The sequence below is a fragment of the Myiozetetes cayanensis genome, unplaced genomic scaffold, assembly GCF_022539395.1.
Source record: "Myiozetetes cayanensis isolate MyiCay16 unplaced genomic scaffold, myiCay2020 scf20-37, whole genome shotgun sequence".
Classification (NCBI taxonomy): domain Eukaryota; kingdom Metazoa; phylum Chordata; class Aves; order Passeriformes; family Tyrannidae; genus Myiozetetes; species Myiozetetes cayanensis.
Genome location: NW_026087412.1, coordinates 10,307,221 through 10,330,506, shown reverse-complemented (window position 1 = coordinate 10,330,506; position 23,286 = coordinate 10,307,221). Strand labels below are relative to the sequence as shown.

The window sequence follows — 23,286 nt, the reverse complement described above, 5'->3', positions numbered from 1 at the left end:
CACATTCAAAAGACCCAAGGACATGGGCTTGAAATGGTTGGACTCTCAATATGGTGTCAGAAAAGGATCTTCTGAGAGATAATTATATTTTTGAAGTAGCTAATGCTTAGTTTTGTATACTAGGGAATGAAAATACCTTCTGGTTAAAACTTCCAAGCTGATACATGGGATGAAGAAGCTTTTAGAAGATGCTTTCTTTAGGGGGAAGGGTGGGTGTGCCACGTTAGTATCAACCTACAGTTTGCCTTCCTAACAATGATGAATGACAGAGATGCAGGTTTGAAAACAATGAGTGAAGCAAAACAGGCTTGGAGGCCAGTTATGATGAGTTGCTGGGTCTGTCTCAAAAAGATACAACAAGTACTCTGAAGGAGAGCATGGAAAAATGTGCTGAAGAACAAGCTCCAGTCACACTGCTCCACAATTTTGTGTTGTCAGCACACAAACTTACCCAGGACAGGAGCTACTTACCCAGCTGTTGGCATTTGTTCTTCATTCGATTTGGGATTTTTTATTACATCAGTGGGCCTGCATGTGCTGCAATTAAATACAGAACTGGACATTCCTGGACTTCTGTTAAAACTGGAAATGCCAAACTGCACCTCTAGGAAGGGGGGGTGGGGGGAAAGAAATGTTGAAAGGTGCCTCTCATGCCATACCCCTTAATAAAATTAAAATATACTAATGTTATGAAAAGGTGCAATTGTGCAGCTGTATTGCCACACTGTAATGGTAGTGAAATGAAGAATCCCAAACTCAGCACTCTTTTGTCTCCATAGTTAATATTCCCTGTCTCCTGTTATTCACACCTTAACACCCTACTCTGAAAGCACGTGCCAGGTCTTACCCAGGTGAAAGGCTATATATGTAATGTGAACACCATCACATATATTGACTAAAATACACCATCTCTACAAATTCTGTGATTTAAAATTTCTTTTAAAAAAAGGAATAAACCACTAATAGATTTGGGTAAAAGAAACTGCTGTAAAATTTCACTGTAAGCAGTAACCTCATGGCACCCAACTGCTATTATTGTTAGTGAAGATACTTAGATCCATTGTTTTTTAACTCTATTTGGAAATTGAGTCCATAAACTTTTATGAGCTATAGTTTAGATAATGTTAGGAAATGCCTCGTCTGGATCTAAAATTATCTCATTGTTTGAAACAGGCAGGGACAGGTTTTGGTCTTCTCTACATTAGTCTATTTGCTACAAAACAGATCTTATCTTTTAAGTGTTATGGAACTGCACATTAAATTTCTGGTTTTATACATGAAAATAGAGTAGTTGTGGCTTCTTGATGTCTGTGGCTGCATATGAGTACAATAATTAATGATCCTGTTCACAGGAAGAGAAATCTATGGAAAAATAACCTGAAAGAATGTTATATTCTCTCGGGGGCTTTTGTAAGAAATTCTCAGGTTTATCTGTGTGAGTATCTTTATGACTGTTAGAAATGTGTTTCCTCTAACATATTCCCATCACAGCTGGGATTAAATGCATTCTGGAGGCTGAGTGTGAATTTGTTTACACCACATATCAGTGGCAGAACAAGACTTTTCTGTATTGTCCATCTCCCTTGGCTTTTAAGGAGCAAAGAGTGAATGATTTCTAGCCTTTTTGGATTTATACAGGCTTATAGAATGTCGTGGGTTCACGTGGATGAATTTTTGGTAATAGAGGGTCAAAGTCCATGGAAGTCTCCTCCCTTTTGACAGGCTAAAGAAAACCATTTACTTTTTAAAAGAGGATGTTTGCTATCAACAGACTGAAATGTGCTGCATGTGTGGATACCACTAATAAAAGACAAGAGCAATTTTATCACTGAGAGGTTTTTTTCCACTAGGACAATACACTTAATATCTTCTGGTCAGTTATATTTAGAGAAGAAGATGATTTTTGTAAAGTGTTATTTTTGCAGCACTCAGTAAAGATTTGTTCTTGCCGATGGCAGATGAATCTCTGGGAATTAGTGTACTCATGGAAAAGGATGCTGTCAAAGAACAGCACTGCCATAAATCCCTGGGCTCAGGCAGTCACTCCTAGATGGAGTGCAGACAAGTTCAGTGTTGTTTGCACTGACGATGTACCAAGTGAGTGCTCCACCCAGAAGCAGAGTCCGAGGTCTTGGAGAGAAAATTTCTGAACAAAGGCACTGTCAGGAAGGAGCTGGAATTTGTAATGCTCAGAACTATTGCTCAGCCCTACCGTCTCCATCCTGAAGCCCCCAAATTTTCAAATTCAGGGCTTTGACTCATACTGGCTTTTCACTTATGTTAATTGTTTTCAGAAAAAGAGGTTTTGTGTGTTGTTTTGTTTTTTTTTTCTTCTGTTAAGGACCACTAAAAAAAATTAGTTCCCTTAGAAGTGCCTCCCTTCTGCTATATATTTCTTAATTGAGTTCTTGGCATAAGGAAGGGAGCAAGTATGTCTAGCTATTAGAGTAGCTGTGTGAACTGGGAGAGCCTCCAGCTTCTAGAAATATATTTAAAGGCTTCAAGAAGATCCAAATTTCCAAATAACTTTTACTCCTTTGCTTGGTCAGCTGTCAGTATTTGATAAATAGGGTGGGACTATTGTCAATATTTAACAGCTCAACACAAATATTATTCTTCATACACTGTAAAAATAGTATATGAAATGCAAATAAAGTGCTTTATTCCAGGGCTTGGTAGTAACAGAAGCAAGTGATAAAATCTCCCTTGTCTCCATACAAAGGCATAGAGAGGGAGAAAAATGTTACCAGTGGTAACAGTCTTCCCTGCTGGGAAACAAAACAGTGAGATTCCTCACTCCTCCCACCTAAAGTCATGTCCCAGGGGGTGGTCTGTGATAGAAGTTTGTTGTGATGTGTTTCTGAGTAAGAAACAGTAAGGTATGATATTAATTCGAACCAGATTACTGTGAAGTTTGCAGGAACAGAGCTCCTCCTGTCTCCAGCAGTACCACCAGGACCCCCTGAATTGCCCTGCAGTCACATAGTGCATACAAAACTCAGATATTTCTGGGACTTTCCCTATGTTCAGATAAATTCATGCCAGAAAGCCACCATTTGGTATTATCTTGCTTGTTGGAGCAGCCTGCCCTCTCCATAGGCATGTGCCACACGACTGTGGCATCACCCTGAGAAAAATCCTGGTGCAGAGTGGTCAGCATGACGTGGCTTTAACAGGGATCAGAAGCAAGCCTGGATGTCACTTCCCAGTCTTGTGTTCCAGATTGGTTTCCCATTACTTAAAATCTTTAGAGACGTTATCTCTGTGTGAATGGTTTGGCACAAGGGCCAGGAGGTATTACTTTTTTTTACCTGAAGGAGAGAACCTGTGGGTGGGATGGCTCGGCCACAACCCGCTGTGACAGCCCGGGCTGACTCCGGGACGTGTCCACCCCCACAGCCCGTTGTGCTCTGCAAGGGTACTTGTGTTGGTAGCTACATGAGGCCACCACCCACACAAAACAAAGGGGAAGGAACACAGCCAGTTTATTCAGGAGACTTTCAGATCTAGCATTGTTTCGGATTTGGCTTCTGTTCAGTGTAAAATGCGTTCTGAGCATTCCTAGAGCTGCCCCGTGGAGAGGACCCTGAGGTGGCAGGGAATGGCTCAGTTATTGGAACTGTAGTTTGCTGCTTACTCTGTAAGGTAGTGTGAGTAAATCCAGGAAGAAATACAAACAACAGTAGAACTTTATTATTCCATTTTGTCCAAAACAGCCACGCTGCTTTACCATTAGTTCTTTCTCTAAATCCTTTACCATGATTACTGCACTGTTAATATGGTTCAACTGTCATCCAGAAACGTCAGATCTCAAAGCCCATTCCATCCTTCCCCTGTCCATCCCACAGGGTAGTGCTCCACTGAGAACTAGAAAGCTGAGCAGTCTTGATTACAGACTAAAGGACAATTTCAGAGCACTTTAAGAACAACGTGTTCCTGCACGCTTCTTGTAAATGAAGAGGGAGTTTAGCTTCACAGAAATGTTACCTTCTGGCACTGATTTGTGGAGGATCAGTATCTGCAGAGTGTCATTGCTTCTTGCAGACATCACTTGAAGGCCTGTATGATGTCATCTATAGTGTAAACTTCAGTGGCCTTGAAAAGAAAAGGGGACAGGTTGCTCACATAATTTTGGCTGTCCCTCACCCCATTCCTGTTTTTAAAGTGGACAGGCAGGATTTGTGCAGCTGTCTTGGACTGAATCAATGTGGACCCTATCTGCCAAACTAGCTTGCATAGCACCTGTAAGAACTGATGCTTTCTTGCTTGTGTTGACCTTCAGCAGTGGATTAAGCCCCTCTGATATATTTAATTGCTGTATTCACTTGCAGCCTCTCATTTGTGCAGCCTCTCTGGGAGCATCATGGCTGTGTTGAACACTTGAATATGGTCCTGTAGAATCCCTTTGGGATGGATGTTACCAGAGAGTGTTGGAGTAGTTCATGATAGCTTAGACTTGTGAGGCAGGACGTGCTAATTGGGCCAGATTTGGCACACAGAAGCACATTAATCAGAATCACTTTGCCAGAACAACCATTGAACGTGGGGCTCTGAAATCAAGATGTTCTGTGAGCTGACATTGGCCACGCTGCTTCCCCTGGCTTATCAATGGACACGAGGCAAATCTTCTTGTGTAGTCACTGAGCTGGTAAATTCTTTCATACTGCCAAAACTCTGTGTTTTGTCTAATGTTCTATTAACTGCTCCATGCACTATGGGCTATAAGAAAGATTGATTTTTCCAGAAACCACTTTAACTCATCCTAGGATAGTCCCAATTTTTTAAGCACAGAAAAACTAGACTTTATTAATTTGTTTTCTGTCAAATCCCTCCGACTACAAATTTGGCAGCACACACAGGGAACAAATGCCAACATCAGCACTTCCATTTAAATAAACAGTAACTCAGATAACATTTACATGTTACAAGAAGTGGTTCATTTGATGTTTTCTTTCTCTATTGCAGCTGAGCTATTGGGCTGAATTCTTCTTCCTTTAAGCCACATGAGAGAAATACAGTTAAATTATTTAAAAGCAAAAAAATCTTTTAAAAGTGAAGTAGCAAACAGTTTTACTTTCTCAGATAGGATTTTTTTCTCTAAGAAAATATATTTTATTTGAGATGTAGGCTCAAGGAAACCTCTGGTGGAAAAAAAGTGTCCAAATTTCAAAAACCCTGTCAGAATTTCTATTTCTAGTTGCAGTTCTGATGAACAAACCATTCAATAATTAATCAGCTACAGCATCCAACATAACTTGGTCTGAACTAGGGAGCTGTGGTAGAGTAAAATATATATGCATTGGAGGAAGGAGAACAGGATATGTTAATTATCTGTCAAGATAACTACATCTAGTAAACACTGTACTTGTGTAAGCATTTGGGTTGAAATAGTGGAAATCATATTAGACTGGCAGAAAACTTGCATGTATGTTAAGCCAAAACTACTTGTGAATATCTGTGTGACAGTCTGTGACACTCTCACTTCACTCTGGAGCTACCAGGAATTAGTTTGATTCAGAACCCCTGGGTACGTCTGGGCTTTAAGTATGTCACGTGAATGTCCTTTCAGTCCACTTGAAGAAAAATTCAAAGACATTCTGTTGTTCCACAGACTTCAAACGAAGCTTCCAAATTGTTTTTAAACAGGATCCTTTGGACCATCAACAGCATCACTGGCAATTGTGGGAAGAAGAAGGGATAATGTGACACTCTGCGTTTTTGTTGCTAAATCAAACGTGTTTTGTACCTTGGATGCCTGAAATCCTGCTGACAGGACTGATATCGATCCTAATGCTGCAGTTTTGTGGAAGAGATCTTCAGAGTGAGTCTGAAACTGGGGTTGTGCATTAATATTTAAGCCCATCTTGCTTTGTTCCATTTGTTGGGGGTTTTAATAAAATTATTATACTGTCTTATATGCCTGCCTAATTGATGGTGTGGTGGTAACAGAAGTGACAAATTATCTGCTCCCATGATAAATGTAGCTGCTAAGTGGATGCTGCAGTGTAATCAGAAGCTTTTTCTGGTTTCTTGCAGCTGAACTCCTGCATCTGGAACAGGCCTGATTTATGTGATAGAAAAACCACGTGAATAAAACTATCCAAATGGGTATAAAAGAATTTGGATCCAAACCAATATTTTGTGACAGAATGGATGTGGAGAGCAGAGCATGAAACTGAAGAAATCTAATATATGGATGCACCAAAGGAAATGTCAGGATCCTATTAAGGAGGTATGAGGCTAAAAAAAGAGATACATTACGTTGTACTTTTATGGCTTAAGGAGTTAGAAACAGTGAAAATATGTCAGTACAATAAACTATGATTTATTGCCACTTCCTTGTTTGAGTAGAAGCCTTTTCAGCTGATAGAACAGTTTAGTAAAAATAATATACTCAGTTGATGCATTATGTACTTCATTAATCTCATTGTATGTGAAGCTGTTGGGTACAGTAGGATTTTTGCTAGAGACAAAAATTAAAAGGGAATTTTTTTCCTACTTTTCATTGAAATATGCAAGATTTTTTTACTAGGCTGAGAAATTCACTCCAGCTGTGAGAGGAATGGTGCAGTATTTCTTGGGTAAACCCCCACAGAACAGTTTGAAGACAGTATTTTAAAGAAGATATACTTGACAGCGATTGGAAGGAGATAAATGCAATTAAAATTCAGAAGACCCTTTTTCAGTCATTAGGGAATCTCAGACATCTTCCCATACATCCAGAAAGACACAAGGGATCACAGCACAGGGATCACCAAGCTGATGCCAACAAAGGGCCCCCCTCCCCCCAGCCAAAATATTTACCAAATGAGCTAATCTGTACCAAGATGGTACTGGAGTCACCATATAGTTGGAAATTAGTTGAGACAGCAAGACATGCTGCCTCATTCCTATTTGCAATTTTTGAGGAGCCTGATGATTAGATAGGGGTTTTTTTGCATCATAAGGTAGACTTCTGTCTCAGATATTCTTAAAACAGATATTTCCCAAAGTGAAATTTGTTTCATATAGAATTGAATTAAAGTCCTAACTTGGATATGAGACTGAATCCTGAAAGAAATCAACCACCAACAAGCAATTGAACTCTGAACTGATTAATTAACAGACTGATTTTTATAAAGTTGGCTTGCTGGGCTGCATGTAAGTGGATGTGGTTTAGGTTCCTTGTGTGTTCTCAGCTTTTTCTTTTTTTTAAAAAAAAAGCACTGGCATTTAAGCCATACAAAGAAAACTGGCCTCAGGGGAACCACCTCCAATGCATCACAGGAGCTTTGTGCAAACAGTTTTCGATTACTCACTCTGGCCACACATTGGATGGAATGGTTTAGAACACGTGCTGCACACAAAGGGATTGGTGGGGAGGATCACCAGACTGAGCTGCTCCAGCCCACGTCATCCCTGGATGACCTCCAAGGGCAGGAAGCAAAAACAACAAATGCCGAGAGCGTGGTGGGGCACCAGCAGCTGCACATCCGGAAACTTTCCCCTTCCAGGACATGAGGAAAGTTTTGTGCACAGCATTCCCGTGAGCATGGACAAAACTGCTCCTGCTGCTCGTTTGACCAAGGCCACGATTTCTGTAGGCTGAGTTAGTTAGGCCCAGAGCAGTCCCACGTGTTTCGTCACGTACTCAGGGTAGTCTTTAGGTACAACTTAAGCATTTTTAAAATGCTGCAGCCTGACCTTGTTTCTTTGTTCTTTCTGAGGTTAAACTAACCCAGTGGTTGCTATCTGAAGGCAAAAAGCAGCAGCCAGGTAATGTGGTGGGAGGAACATATTTGTGCCTCCTCATTTTACAAACTTCTTTAATACTTTGCCGCTCAGTCAGTTTTTCTAAACTCTTTTTGTCCACGTTTCCACATTTCACCTAAATTATACCGTAAAAGTTAACATTTGTTCAGGTTATACTTAACTGAATAGTGTCCTCATGACTGATTTCACAATTAATTTTTGGATATATGCCACATTATTTCAAAGTAAAACTATGCTATCTTGCAATATTTGGATTACAAGCATAACCCAGATCTTGAATGTGAAATGAATTTGGACCTGACAGTTTTTACTGTCATGTCATAGACCCAGTCTCGTTCCTTCACTTGTCCGTAGTTCATATTCTGATGGAATCTGTGCAAGTCTTTTTGACTCCATGAGATTAGGCAACCATTTTAGGAGAGAGATAAATCTGGTTGTGTCTTCAAGTGGCTGCCTTAACTTCAGATCTGTAATTTCTCTTGGTTTGGAGGCAAAAATCTATTCCTAAATAACTATTTCCTCCTTCAAACAGGTTTTTCCAGAAAATTTTTAGCTGCCTACACCAAGCAGCACACACCTTCCCAACCACTTCTGAGTCACCCTTCACTAATCACCTGAAAACGTTACTCTCAAACAAGTTCCAATATTAGATTGTAAGATTAACTGTACTCACCATGAACAGGCATGAAAAACTGTAAATAACTGAGAGTTTAAGGCATCAAAAGACGAAGGGGAGAAAACAAAATCAACAAAAATATATTTAAAAAGTTACGGGAGGATAGAGTGAGGTCTGAGATGAAAGTATTTGTGGGGCAAGTGCCAGAGGGAAAGTATTCCCTCTGCTCTACCATGTCCTCCCACAGCTCCCGATGCTGCTGCTCCTCTCCATGCTCCTTGCGTGGGCACCTCCCATGGAATTTTGGTATTTCTTTATTCTCACTCAGAGGAACAGGTTATGTCCTGTGCAAGAGCCGTAGGAGGGCTCGTTTGAGACCCTAGATGAGAAGTTTGAAAAGTGTTTCAGAGGCTGGGAGGCAGTTTCTGCTGTTATTGCCACTGAGGTTTTCCTGACTTTCCTTCTATGTTTTATGTCAGTTGTAAAATTAAGTAGGCTCTCCCTTGAATTAGAAGAAAGTTGTATAAATATAAAATGTATGCAATTCTTCTAGCCACCACATAAACATACTCAATAGTTGCTAAGACAGGAAGGTTTTTTACCTTAAATTTATAAATCAGTTTAATAAAAGTAGTGTGGGAAGGATGTGGACTCTGAGGTAGTAACTTACTAAAACAAAAGACTGTAGGTTCTTCAGGTAAAGAGTAAAAATACACCAGGCAGAAAGGAAAGCGAGAGTCATTTTCCCTCCTATATTGATATAATATATTGCCTTTTCACACTCCAGGGGTAAAAAATCCCCAACAAAATGGAGCTGTTTCTAAAAGCACACATTCCAGAGAGCTGAGTGGAAATACTCAGAACCATGGTGACTTGCTTCTTGGAGTGGGTGGTTGCTTTCTCATGGGCTTAGTAAACATGCACCTGTTTTTCTAGCATCCTTCTGATCCCTGTGCTCCCAGGGGCACAGCAAGGCTTGCAGGGAGGGTGGTGCTGGGCACTCTGCCCCTGGGCACAGGAACACTTCTGAGCAGGTGTTGGGGCTGGTAGGGATGATCTTCTGTTTAGATATGGTGTAAATACTGGACTATGTAAACATGTCCCTTGCTGTCTGGTCTGACTGATTCCCAGAGCTGATGTACATAAACAGCCTGCCCTATTGGCTATTTCCAGGAGACTGAAGCCAAGGTAACTATTTATGTTAATATTCACTTTATGGAAAAGAGACACAAACATATTAATGGGACCACAATTGAAAGTTTTCCTTCTTTTCCTAAAGATTCGTGTCCTTTTACACCAAATGTAAGATATATTTACCATAATGTCTTTTGGCATGGACTGGGTGTTTCTTGAGGCACCCTCTTCTACACTGAGTTGTGTACACTGTATTTTCTGTTCACCAGACTAAAGATGTGGTCCTAGAGCAGCTCTGAGCCTCACCACAGTCATATGTTGGGATTAGACTCCTCAGAATATTTGCATCCCCAAACAACCACAAACTCTGTGAGCCCAGTGATGATGCAATACAGTGGAGCTGCAAAACCTTCTTTGGCTTGTGATCTTCAGCTCTTGCCAAATACCTCACTGGGGCTTCTGGGCTTCTGCCTCCAGCACCTCATAGTTCCAGTGTTCCACCATCCAAATTCTGGATGAACTCACATTGTTATGACCAAGATTAAGCCCAGAATCGAGTAAGATAAATTTATCATAGACTTTTATGTGCAAGGCATATAAACAGAAGAAAACATGCCATTTCAACATAAGGTCATTTTCAGATCATCACCATATTCCCACTATTTACTCTTTCGTGTAGTTTTTGATTCTTCCCCATTTCAGAGTACTGATTTTTAGAAACAAATGGTTGCAGGAGGTTCCCTGTATGTTGTTTTGGGGTTGGTTTTGATCTGGAAAAGATTTTGCTGTTTCACTAATCACAAAAGTATTTTTCATTCCAAAATGTGCTCCAGACCTCATTAAAATAACAGCATTTCTATGCTAATTTTCCTGACATTTTTCTCTCATTTTGTGACAGCTACCCTGCTTAGCTAGGGAAATAATTTGCCAGAAAGAAGGATGTCTCAGAGAGTGTCAGTGCAAAACCAAAGGATTGATATTTTTTAAACACAAACCCCGAAATTGTGGCACCCATTGTCTCATTGCTATTAGATGAGAAGGGAACAGGAGTTGTAGTAGCTGCATTGACTATAATCACACCCAAGTGGAAGAACAGAGCTGTGGTAGGATTTCAGAATTAAGCCAATGGCTGTTGTATTAAAGCATATCCTAGCAATGTTTTTTTCTCTAATTATTACAGACTGGAGAAAGAAGAAAGGGTACCCCATCATGCTTACTGATAGATACCTGTTAGATGGGCACTCATCCATACTCACTTCTGCCCTCACTTGCCTTCTCCTTCCTCTGGTTCCTCTGAGGTCAGGAGTCAGAATTAACCACACTTTTACCTTATAACTTCACCCAGAGCTTAACCAGCAGTGTTTTTCCTCAGTGAACCTCTTGTATTTTCCTTTCCTTTGCCAACGCTGACCAGCCAGAATTCCTCCTCACCAGCACATGCTGTTTGCTTCCCCTCCAGCATTTTGTTATCCTGATGTAACTACATTACTATGGAGTTTGTGATGAGTAAAATATCTCTGCTATGTGTGTGCTAACTGGTAACTCAGCAGAAACAGCAGCATTAGTTCACAGAATTCAGTCTTCTTTGATTTTTTTTATCCATGTATACCAAATAAATTAATTATTCTTTGTACAAACAATCAAGTTTCTCCAGGTAGCTTGTTATTGCTATTTAATGGTGTGACAGCATAGGGACATAACTCTTGTTTTTTCCATCATAATCCAGTTGTAGCAGTTATGTCCCAGTGTCAGCTGGACTCCATGACAAAACCCCTGCTCATGTGTCAGTATGTGATTGCAGGTGTGCACCCTGTGCTGCCTTATGCCCTAAGTTATTTTATAAAAGGGGCACTTAAGAGCAATAGAAAGCACCAATGGAAAATGTGAAGCAAATGTTCATACCTGTAAATCCAGGAGAAACTAAGATGGATGACACATTCAAGGATAAAGTGCTGTACTTGGCCAGACCATATACAAGTTAAAATACACAAAAAACCTACATCTTTCGTGCTTTGTAAGCAGGGGAGGGAAAAAAAAAAACCACAACAACAAAGAAACATATTTAAGTGCTGTGGTCTGAGCTTACATGTTTAGCTGGTTAGTTTGCACTTTCCTAAGAGTGCCTAAAAATAAACTGAAAACATCTTAAACTACTTATGACAAGTAGAATGGCAGGAAAGCTCTATTGTTTCCAAATGTGCATTGGAAAAAAAAAAAAAAAGAGTAAATGTGAGGCTGCTCTATAAGAGAAAGAATCTTACTGGAAGAACTTAAGAACTTACAGTAGAACTCTGACTGAAGCCATATGAAAGTAGCGCAGTGAGTATTGCTGCTTAAGAAGATTTTATCTGTCAGTATAAAGTTAACCTTCAGGTCAACTTCAGAATATATGTGTAAAAATTCAACTACTACACTTACACTTGTGACTTATTTCAGTGAAAACTGGCTGAAAAGGCAGCACAGAGACTGATAGAGGTCTGTGCCATTTCTGCCTTGTACAATAGGAAGATAAAGGCAGAACAAATGTGACCCGCTGGCAAATATGAGATTGTTTCTGACCAGAACTAGGCCAGAATTCAGGCTAAAGATATGGAAATGTATTTATGAAAAGGGAAGGAAAACTTGGAAATTACATGTCAAGGATAGACTAATGACATTCTGTATGTAAATACTTCTAAATTTTAGTTAATTTAGGGTTCTCCCCTTGCTGCTTCAAAATAAAAATGAAAGAGCTTAGTCATCTTCTTCCTCTAAAACAGATAAATGTGCTGTTTGTGGGCCTTTTTATTTGCACACTTTCCAAAATTCATTCACTGTTTAAAAAAAAAAAAAAAGAAAATTAGTAAGATTTAATGTACTATTTCTGTATCAGGAAAAGAACAGGAAGTATCACCAATTACTGTAATATCAAAACCATACTATCTAAGACATCTTTCCCCACTTTAAACATGTAAGTTGCAAATGAACATAATCAGTGTGATTCTGTCATCTCTCTGTGAGCAAACGCTTCTCAAGCCACGTGTGAGTCAAGTGCAGCTCCAGGAAAGGTAATACAGGTCTGTCCTTTGAGGGGGTGCTCGTTCAGGGAGGATGTAAACTGCACAGAACATTTCTATGCCTTTTGGGTACAATAATATGCAGCTGCCAACTCTTAGTGAATCTTACCTTGGCCAGCTGTGCTTGGAGTTTGTTCTTTGCATTGGATACTTCAGCACCACGGTTGTTAAAGGCTAAGTTAGTGCTGAATAAATCTCAGATGTGCACTCCAGTCCAAGCTCTGCATCCTTTCAGGGCAGGACAGAGTTGCTCCCTGCATGCTGAGAGCACCTGGTATTGTCTCCACTGAGTTTAGCCCAGGAATTTGTTGCAGGGACTGAAACACTTGTAAGGGATTTAACATAACTTGCAACCTGAGCCCCTGGCTTCAAAACTGCTGTTGCAGTGTAAGCTACTGTCTTTGGAGTTAAATTCACCACTTTCTTTAATGCCTTGCTTAGCCTGCTAGATCACTCCTTTCTTCACACAAGTGTTTAGTGTATTCTATGAAAAGTACAGATATTTTACTTGCCAAACTGAAAGGCTGAGACAAACTTCTGTCTGCATTTAGACTTCATTCCCCACACAAAACTTTTTTCTAAGAATTATGCCTGTATGATAAACTCTGCAGGTATATATCACTATATTTTGATTTTCACATTTACTCTGCATTTTAATTGAACGCTGAGAGTAAATATTAAGGGATGCAAAAAGAAAAGGTTAATTTTGTTTTTGTCAGAGCTTGTTTTCTCAGTAACCTTTCTTCATTTTTTCATAAGTATTCCTCTGCCTCCAAACTGAAGTACTGATCTTCTTAAATGATTTGGAATTCCTTAGTGCTGCATACTTATTTAGGCAGCTGCCCTTAAAAGTTTCAGGCAAGCAGCCTTATACAATAGTAAAGTGCATAAATCAGTGTACTGAACCTGAGGGGGCTCTGCTTACAGCTACTGATCCAGACAATCTTGGTGTATTTTCTGCAGGATATTTGCTTTGGGTTTTTTTTCCCCCGCTCTACGATCTGATGGATTATATTCATCTTCTCATAAGAAAATTAAATTTCTAAGTAGGTTTTCATCTTGACTATCTGAAATACTTAGTATTGAATCCGTTCTTTAACACTGCTTTTTCAGGTTGTAATTTATCCATCTGGGCCTATTGAGGCAGAAAACACCTGCTCTGCTCCTGAGTGCTGCAGGTATGTCTCAGACTGCCAAGTGAGGTTTCAGGAAAATGCTAATGAAAAATGTAGTTTCTTTGGATAACGGATGGTGAGAAAGGAAAAGGGCTCCAAAACTTATCCCCATGAATCTGCTTTATACTAGAGCTGACAAGAATAATTTTATTCATTGCTAATCCTAAAAGTGGGTAGTGTTACTGGAGTCAGCAGAATGCCTGCCAAGTTTCCTTCGGTTATGCCCTCGTTTCAGTAGTGAATGAGGTGATCTTTTAATGAAAAGCAGAGCATAAGAAAACAAATAATACTGGGGTTTTTTTTCTCTTTCCAACAAGACAGAGTCGTTATCATTTGAGATTGTGAAGTACATTCACCGTTCAAGTACTGCTATGTTAATGATAAGGGAACTGACAAGTCATTAGCACAAAAACACTGCCCTCTATTGCAAGATGCTCTGCTGCTGCTATTGCACTTGGATTGGATGCAGGGCTTGATGAGGACACTGCTAATAAACAGTTTGAAAACTGCCTACAATTGGGACATTTTAGCTCAGTAATTTTCTTCCAATCTGTAACACTAAAGCTGTGCCAAATGGACTAATTTCACAACAACCCAAGCTCTTTCACAGACAGTCTGTTTAGTCCTTGGTGACCACTTAGGTGCTGTTTGCTGCATTGCACTTACCTGCACAGCTCGGCTGAATTTTTATTTGGTTTGATGTGGTTTTGAAACCTGAAAGCCACAGAACAGTGTAAATCAAATCGAGGGGGGACCCTGCACAGTGGAGTTTGAGGGCAAGGAGCCAACTGCAGCAGAGCTGTAAACCAGGACCTGGGATGATGATGGAGGGTCTCACAGCAGGGAAAAACAGGGTCCTGAAGAGAGAGAAGCCACTTCTTTCTATATCAGTTCTCAAAGATAAAGCCTGGGCTGAAGCAGGCTGCTGCTTACAGCAGGGAGCACGCACAGGGAAGGCTACAGCAGCCACTCATACCCACTTCTCAGCTGCTTCTTCCGCTCTATGGTAAAAGTTGATGCTGTCCAATGTGTTCCTCAGGTTAAAGCACTTCTCATCAATAAAATAGGCTGAGTTTTTGTCAGAAAGATCCTTCTCCAGGGCATGCTGTGCATCTCTGTTGATATATAAATACATACACATTGCCTATCTTGTCTCAGAAAGCTGCATGTCATTACCCAGCAAAAAAAAGCAGAGATAATTTTAAAGAAATGGTCATTGTCAGTTAACTTTATCTTCTCATGATGTTTAAAAACTACATAAATAAACTATAAGGCAGTGAGGGACAGGCAGTGGACCCACACACTGTAAACTGTGTGTAAACAGGGTAAGATTGATACTGCAAATGCTCACACACAAAAAAAACCCCTCCTCTTGCAATAGCTGATGGAACTAATTCTCAGCAGCTGCCAAGGAGGGTAAAGTTATTGCTGAGCGTGAGATTGCAAGAGTGCTGGCAGAGCCCTGGGCTGAGCTCAGCCTGGCTTGAGCACTCCAAGGCCGGGTGTTCTCCCAGAGAGTCCTGCACAAGGAACCCCCACTGGCTCAGAGCAAGAGAGGTGCTGAGGAAGAAATTCACTTTTACCTTTCTGGTGCTTTTTGTGGGGAACGTTCTCTATAACTTTGGGAACAGGAAATGATCAGCTGGCCCCAAAAGAAAGATATTTGAACACGTACCTCAGTTTAAAATGTGGAAAGTTCTGCAGACATCAGTGAATGTAGTCCATATGTTTGACAGGAAGCACAGACCCAAAGTGCTGTACTGAGCTGTGGTCTTACACAGAGCCAAATTTTTCATGGGCAAGGTACAGTATAAATTTCTGATATGTCTTCCTGGCCAGTTTTCCTCCCACCACAGACATTTCAATTTGCTTAAGCATTTGGCTCTGCTTCCATGTAACATTCTCATTAGTTTCCCATAGAAGGGAATTACAGAGCAGGAAGTTCAGGAGCTGCACAGGTATCCAGTGGTGATGAGCATTTACCTGGGGTGAATACACTCAGAATGAGAAATGGGTAATAGCCTATTTATTAATGACCAAAAAAACCAGAACAAGCTCCTCAAATACTTTAGAGAAATGTATTTCCAGATTTTTTTCTAGGTTTGCTTTTGTTTTGGTTTGGTGTGGTTTTTTTTGTTTTGTGCGTGGACCAGTATTCAGTTTTTGTGTGAATACTTCCAGTGCAAAGTGGTGACACTGTTTAATGCATTATTCTGGACACCAAAGCTTTACTCCTGTGCCAACTGTTCCCATGCTGTTGCTGCATCTACTATGGTTGGGACTCTGAACATCATGACATGAGAATTTTATCGGTGATGGGAAAATGAAGGGAAGGTGAAAAGGTTGTTAAAGGTCTTGTAATAACATTTTTTTCCTCTTAAGACTAAATATGGGACTTGGGTTTAGTGCTGGACTAGACTGGAAACATTTTGAGGCAGGAGTTGCCTTTTGGTGGATGTTGGGGGGTATCCCCAACAGGTCTGTCTGGGTGAGTCAGGTTACACACACAGCTCTCTGGCAGGTGCACTGCCAGCCCGAGCAGCACCAAGACTAATCACCAACACTGGCGACTAAATCAGTTCTTAAGCTGTGATGTTACAAGGGGAAAACAGGACAAAGCTGTGCTAAGCAGCCAGAGGAGAGACAGACAGGGAGCAGTGATTGGGATAAGGTGGCCAGGAATAGGGGCCAACCTGCATCACAAACTGGTGAATACTTCCTTGCTTTGGAAAATTAATTTATTATTAATTGGCTTCATTATTTTTTACTCACCAAGCACAGTGACTATCTGATTGCTCAGAAATTGACTGGCCAAGTTAAGACAGAATAATCTTCCAAGTGAACCTACCAATTAAATTATTGGAAATTGTCTATCAGCAAGATACAGATTTAATATACTCAGAACTGACACGAAATACCGCAACGGTGCGATTTTACTGGAATTATACATAATCTCCTGGGTATGAAACCTGTGAAACGCAGTAGCGAAGAGCATTCCTGTGTAGCGCTGTCCTTGGCAGCTGCTCAGCGCTGTGAGCTGGCTCGGTGCTGGAGCACGGCTGCTTCCAGCGGCAGAGCGCGGTGCTGGCACACGCTCCCCGCGGCACCGGGATGGCTCCGTGCAGTTAATGGTCAGTTAATTCTGCCTAGCGTAGTTCCAGAGGAGAAATCCCACGGTGGCTGCAGGCAGAGCTGGACCTGCCGTCGCTCCCGTACCGGCGACACCCGCCGGACCCCGGTGCGGGTGCGAGGGGTGCTGGCACGGCGGGGTGAGCCCGGGACGGGGCTGCTCGGGGGTGACAGCGGAGACCCCGGAGTAGTGTCAGGGGTGTCACCATGTCCCCCCGGCGGTGCCACCGGAGCCCCCCGGAGCAGAATCCCCGGGAGGTGTCACTGGGACTCCCGGGCGTGTCACCAGAACTCCCCCAGAGGTGTCACCAGGTGTGTCCCGGAGGTGTCACCGAAGCCCCCCGGCGGTGTGAGTGGGTGCCTCCGGGGGTGTCAGCAGAGCTCACCGGGGGTGTCACCACATCCCCCCCGAGCTGTCCCCGCTGTCCCCGAGCTGTCCCCGCTGTCCCCGGGGTGTCTCCGCGGCCCCGCAGCGCCCCCTGGCGGAGCGGCCGCAGGCCCCGCCCCCGCGGGCGGAGCTGATGCGCAGCGATGGCGGAGGCGGCGGGCCCGGCGCGGCCCGAGGGTGAGCGGCCCAGGGGAGGGCGGCTCGGCCGGGACGGGCCCCCGCCCGCCGTGCCCGCGCCACAGCCCTCGCTGTGCCTTGCAGAGTGCCCGGGGACCGGCAGCGCCCAGGCGGGCAGCGCGGCCGCCTGCCAGGGATGCCCCAACCAGGGGCTGTGCGCGGCCGGCGCGGCCGGGCCGGACCCGGGTGAGTGTCGGGGCCGGGAGGGGGTCCGGGCGGTCCGAGGGCCCTGAGGGAGCTCCGGGCCGTGCGGGGGCTGCTCTGACGGCGCGGTGTCTCCCCCAGCCGAGGCGGCGGAGCTGCGGGCGCGGCTGCGGGCGGTGCGGCACACGGTGCTGGTGCTGTCGGGCAAGGGCGGCGTGGGCAAGAGCACCTTCAGCGCAGCCCTGGCCCACGGGCTGGCGGCCGACGAGCACAAGCAGGTGGGGCCCGGGGCTGGCGGGAGGGGACCCGGGGGCTCCGGCTGTGTGCCCCCGCTCCTTAGGGCCTCCTGGCCTTCGTGTATGAACCGCGCTGGGCTGTTCTCAGTGCTGCGAGTTCCCCGCGGGGACGGCCCTGTGCCGCCTTGTTTCCAGTGGGGCGCGTTGGCCGGTTTGTTTTTCCAGGTTGCCCTGCTGGACATCGATATCTGCGGGCCATCGATCCCTAAAATGATGGGTCTGGAAGGAGAACAGGTGAGCGAAACGCTCGAATGCGTTGTTGAAAGGATTCCTGCTCGTTTTTACAGGCTTTGGGCTCTGTAGGCTGAAAGCTTTTAAAGGACTGTTAATTGGGAAGTGGCAGTGGGAAGGGAAGTAAGCTGAGATAGAGGAGTTCAGCATAATTAATTTTGTAAAAGAGTCACCAGGATGAACAGTTCTGCAAACCAGCTTTCCTTGCATAACATCCATGTACTCATGACAACTTAAAACTTGAGTAGTATTATCATGATGGGCTTTATCAGCCCTCGAGTATTTTATATAAATATGTGAGGCCACAGGTAAACTTGCATAAGGGTTGAACAGTTATTCTTCACTTCTTGATGGAGATCTGGTGCTCCTGCAGTTTTTACCTCAGCCACCCCAATAAAGCAGGATTGTCCCTGCAGGCAGGAAAGCTGTTACCCAGGTTTGACTTATGTTCATATTTTGTGTAACATCTGTATTTGTTTCTCTTATAACTTTATGTATCACTTCAATTTTTCAGGTTCATCAGAGTGGATCTGGATGGTCTCCAGTGGTGAGTTGGTGCAGCTGTTTCAGAAAGTTTGTTGGGTTTGTTTGGGTTGGGCACCATGTTCTGTGTTAAAAAATGAGTGAGGGAGGAGCAGGAGGCACTTATGTTAATTCTTTTTCTAGTGACTTAAATATTCAGATTCTATAGATAGAAGATTCACAACCTATAGGGTCTACATGTCCAGATTCTATAGATTCTGTATAACCTATATCCAGATTCTGTAGAACATACAGAGAATGCTGTAGAATATATTTACAGATTCTATGGAATCTGGATATACATTCTATAGATTCAGAGTGTTAAATTTCTTTTGTTAATAATAGTAATACTGTATCTCTTATTTACTGATTTCCCTACTGTGGGCAATAAATATAAGTTCCTCAGTTTTGTTATGTTGGGTAGTGTGTCACCTTTTCTGTGACAGCCAAGAAGTACCTTGCAACCAAGGAAAACCTCATTATACTTTAGAAAATGCAGGGAGGGTTTTGCTGTTAAAAAGGCAGCTTGGGCTGAGGGAGAAAGCTGTTTTTATCTTTTTGTTGTCTCCATAAACTGCTGTAACAGCTGCATTTTTTCAGTCTGACTGCAGTTTTTAATGCCCTGTGATAGAAGATAAGGTTCTCTGCCTTTATTTTATTAATATCTTCCCCCCCCAGCTGCTTTCTCTATAAAATAGGGCTTCAGAGTTGGTTTCTCTACTCTTTCTTCACTGCTCTGTTTATCTACTTCTCTTTCAGTATGTTGAAGAAAACTTAGGTGTCATGTCAGTGGGATTCTTGCTTAGCAGCCCTGATGATGCTGTCATCTGGAGAGGACCCAAAAAAAATGGTGTGTATTGCATGTTTTCAACAATAATTTACATACTTAAAATCTCAAGTATGTAAATATCATGAGTTTGTTTAATAACATAAATATAGTACAGTAAGGTATAAGGAAAAAATAAGTGAATGGTTTGTTACTTCTTTAGGTGAACATGTTCATTTGATGAAGTTAGGAGGTCAAATGATGTCAGTTGTTTGTTTTTTTAAGCTCTGTCAAAATACATGTTTTTGTCCTGAAGTTGACAAGTCAGAAGAATCTTCTACCTAGGCTACAGGAGTTGAAGTAGACCCTAAAATCTGCAATACAGGGAGATTATTTTTTTTTCTCTTTTTCACACTCTTATCCTTTCTTTTAGGGTTGATCAAGCAGTTTCTGCGTGACGTGGACTGGGGGGAGATCGATTACCTGATCGTGGACACGCCTCCAGGGACGTCGGATGAGCACCTGTCCATCGTGCAGTACCTCAGTGCCACCCACATCGACGGGGCTGTCATAGTCACCACCCCGCAGGTATGGGGGATGAATTTCCACGTAGAAGCAGCTCACAGGTTAAAGGCAGTCCTGGGGTTAAAGGCTGTTGAACTTCAGAGAAATCTGAGGGTACAGAATCTCCGAGGACTGACTTTGTTGTGTTGTGCTGGTGTGTGGGTTGGGTGGGTGTCTCAGTGGAGCTGGGGATCCCACTGGGTCACTAAACCACAGGGCAGTTCACAATCAAAAGCTGTTGTGTTCTGTGTGGTGAAAGGAAATGCAGCGTTTCACTTTCTTCTTCAAAATTAGGGTTCACATCCTTGTGAGTCTGTAATTTACTCACCAATGGCTTAATGCTCTGAAGAATGTCAGTAAGAAGTTCAGTTTTTAAGTGATAAACTGTGCACTGTTTGACACCTGTGAAGTAACCTGTCACCTCCAATAGGCAGTTTTGTCATGTGCATTTTTTTTCAGCTCTTGGAAAGCTGAAACTCAAAATAAGTCCAGTTCAGACAGAGGTTTTAATGCCTGGTTTGGAACAGGAGCAAAAAACATGTAGTATTTTCACAGCAGCTGAAAGGATAAAGGAAATGAAGTGGTGAGAGTGATACTGGAGAGGTGGTGAGGGAAGGAGAAAGGAACAGGAGAATGAGTGAGGTCCAGCATATATGCAGAAAGTCTGAGGAGAAGATAAGATGTTTGAAATTTATTTTGGAAGAGTTAACAAGTGTAAGCCTGGTGGTTCTAGTCCTCGGTCTACAGGCAATACCAAGGGTCCTTTTGTAAACTGAAAACATGAAAAAGTTGCTTTAAAAGAACTGAAGATATGAGGTGAACATAGGAGATAAATATGGTGAATTTTATACAGTCAGATTTCAAAACAGAACCACATTCACTAGGCTGGAACTGTTGAACCTGCTCTGTTGCTCCTCAGAATTGTTGCTAGCACAGGTAGCACAGATTTCTGTTCCTGAAAATATTAAGACAGCTGGAATAATTCATTATTAACTCTCTTTAAAATAGCTCTAAGGAGGTAACTGAATGGATCCAGCATGAAAACATGACAGTTGAAATATGAGCCTTTGCTAATATTTGTAGGAAATCTCGCTTCAGGATGTTCGGAAGGAGATCAACTTCTGCCACAAGGTGAAACTGCCCATCATAGGTGTTGTGGAAAACATGAGTGGCTTTGTGTGTCCAAAGTGTAAGGTAAGGCTGGCTGTGTGTTACAGCGTTTTTGCCATGGCATTGTGTATAAAACATTGCTCCAAAAATGCCTTTTTCTCAGAATTGCAATATTTTAACTCTGAATTTCCCATTGCCCCAGAAAGAATCTCAGATCTTTCCCCCGACTACTGGTGGTGCAGAGAAGATGTGCCAGAATTTGAATGTTTCTCTCCTGGGTAAAGTGCCTCTAGATCCACAGATAGGTAAAGTTACTTATTGCACTGCACCTAAAACAAGTTGTTCCTCCTATATTGATGTTATTACTGGAAAAACCTGATGTGGGTAGTGATGTCCCTTAGGGAAATAGCCACTTTTAGATAGAAGGGTTTTTTTGAATCAAAAGTTACTGGAACTGTGACATAGCATGATGTGAACGAGAAAAGTGCTGGGGTTATTTCCTTACCCTGAAACTTTAATCACTTAAGATTAGATGATGCATGCTTTCAGCTCTGTAATGATATTTGAAATACAACACGTCTTTCTCTTTGCTGTAATCACCTAGAAATGCAGGCTGAATAAAATCATAACCACTTCAAAGAATAATACCTTGTAGATGTTAAGCATTAAAACTAGTGCTTTAACCTCAGTGTTACTGGCTCTGCCCAAATTCTGTTGTGGGTTGTGAGGGGTCTTGGTTCTTTGCCCACCAGCTGTTAAAATTAATACCTGAATTAATGACATCAAGGAACAGGTCAGTACTCCCAACATTGCAAATGAAGGTTTCTTCTAACACAATTCCCCTGTAAAACTGTAAGCTGTAGCTATAGTTTTATTACTGACATCAGGGCTTCCTAAAAGGAATAGATATAGGTGGCTGTTTGAAAGGGTGTAACTGAAGTGGGATAAAGGGTAAAAAAAAAAAAAAAGAAAAGCTCATCTTTTCTTGTTGGTTTGCTCTTGTGTTTTTCCCTGTCCTTCAAGGAAGAAGTTGTGACAGAGGCCAGTCATTCCTGTCTGAAGCACCAGAGTCTCCAGCTACGTTGTCTTACAAGAATATCATTCAAAGTAAGTCTGAGAATCACTGTGCACTCTTGGTTCCGAGCACTGCTGCAATATATAAAGGTGGTAAACAGGATTATGCTATTCTGCCACAAATAATAAAACAGGAAATGTGCACAGAAATTCTGAAAGTAACAGCTGCAAATGCCACGTTTGCTTCTGGGCATCGGTTCTGACAGGCTTTTAAAGCCATAAGGAGATTGTGTTTGATAACTGGTTTCTGTGTTCGATTCAGTCATTCATTCACAGAGGTGTGTGTGCCCTTGCCCTCACAGAAAAGTTCTGAGGTTCTTGAGCAGGCCTGTGGAGGGTGCTCTCCATAACCCATGGGATGCAGCTGGCTAATTATGCCTCCACCTCTAACTGTAATGGCACAAAACTCCCATTCAAAACCTACCTAAAGAGCTGGTGATGTGCTGTTACAGAATGCAGACAGCTGGGAAATCCCTGAAGCCATTTTCACCTTGATAAAGGCCCAACTTGAGATATTTGTACCAACAGTGATGCAGCAACAACAAACTCCTGATGTGCAACTGAAGTACCATTTATATTACTTTCTCTCTGTCTTTGCAGGAATTCAGGAGTATTGTGAACAACACCATTCTCAGGAAGAAAAGATGATCTAATCTGTGAATGGAATAAAAAATGTAGCTCTTGTTTAATTACAGAAAAGTAACTTATGCCTTGATTTAATAGGAGGAATGTATTCTTTTTGTATATTGCAAATAAATTCTTAATTTAAATGTTCTTGCCTTAGTGCTTTCCGTAGTTCAGGATTCATGTAGTTGTTCCCTCACGGGAAAGCTGTGAAACTGAGTCTGCATGTGGGTTAAGAGGTGCATTCTGCCTATGGTGTCGTGGTACAAATAACCTGACTGTGAAGTTGGCATTTGAAGACATTGAAACCAAGATGTTGTTTAGGCAGCTGAATATAAAATATGCTGGGCTGACACTGGGGCATCGTACTGGGCAGGCCTTTGTCCTGCCTGCTGTGCTGGGATGAACTGTAATGCCTGTTCTGCCCCTGGATAACTTCATTTAAGGGTCCTTCCTTCCAGTGGAAAAGATCCATATCTAGAGTGAAATGCAGTGTAGTATTATAGCACAAGTACAGTATTTTATTTG

The 23,286-nt window shown here is 42.3% G+C and overlaps 1 protein-coding gene across 2 annotated transcripts; it reads left to right on the top strand.

Moving 5' to 3' along the window:
- The first annotated feature begins 17,398 nt into the window (after positions 1–17,398).
- On the top strand, positions 17,399–22,908 carry NUBP1 (NUBP iron-sulfur cluster assembly factor 1, cytosolic). Of its 2 annotated transcripts, XM_050317309.1 has the most exons (10): positions 17,399–17,613; positions 17,713–17,849; positions 18,033–18,101; positions 18,613–18,645; positions 19,380–19,470; positions 19,820–19,974; positions 21,034–21,144; positions 21,263–21,365; positions 22,084–22,167; positions 22,735–22,908. In XM_050317309.1, the coding sequence occupies exons 3-10, from the start codon at positions 18,078–18,080 to the stop codon at positions 22,785–22,787; spliced, it is 654 nt and encodes a 217-aa protein (XP_050173266.1). In that variant the 5' UTR covers positions 17,399–17,613; positions 17,713–17,849; positions 18,033–18,077; the 3' UTR covers positions 22,788–22,908. The 2 variants fall into 2 exon arrangements, with proteins under 2 accessions (XP_050173266.1, XP_050173265.1); XM_050317308.1 differs by lacking the exons at positions 17,399–17,613; positions 17,713–17,849 and having other exon boundaries at positions 17,916–18,101.
- Positions 22,909–23,286: the final 378 nt, after the last annotated feature.

Bases quoted from the DNA above. Each gene is read 5' to 3' on its own strand.
- NUBP1 (XM_050317308.1), top strand. From the start codon at position 17,931: ATGAACCGCGCTGGGCTGTTCTCAGTGCTGCGAGTTCCCCGCGGGGAC. The intron at 18,102-18,612 runs GTGAGCGAAACG...TCAATTTTTCAG, and splicing joins TGGGTCTGGAAGGAGAACAG to GTTCATCAGAGTGGATCTGG. The intron at 18,646-19,379 runs GTGAGTTGGTGC...CTTCTCTTTCAG, and splicing joins GATCTGGATGGTCTCCAGTG to TATGTTGAAGAAAACTTAGG.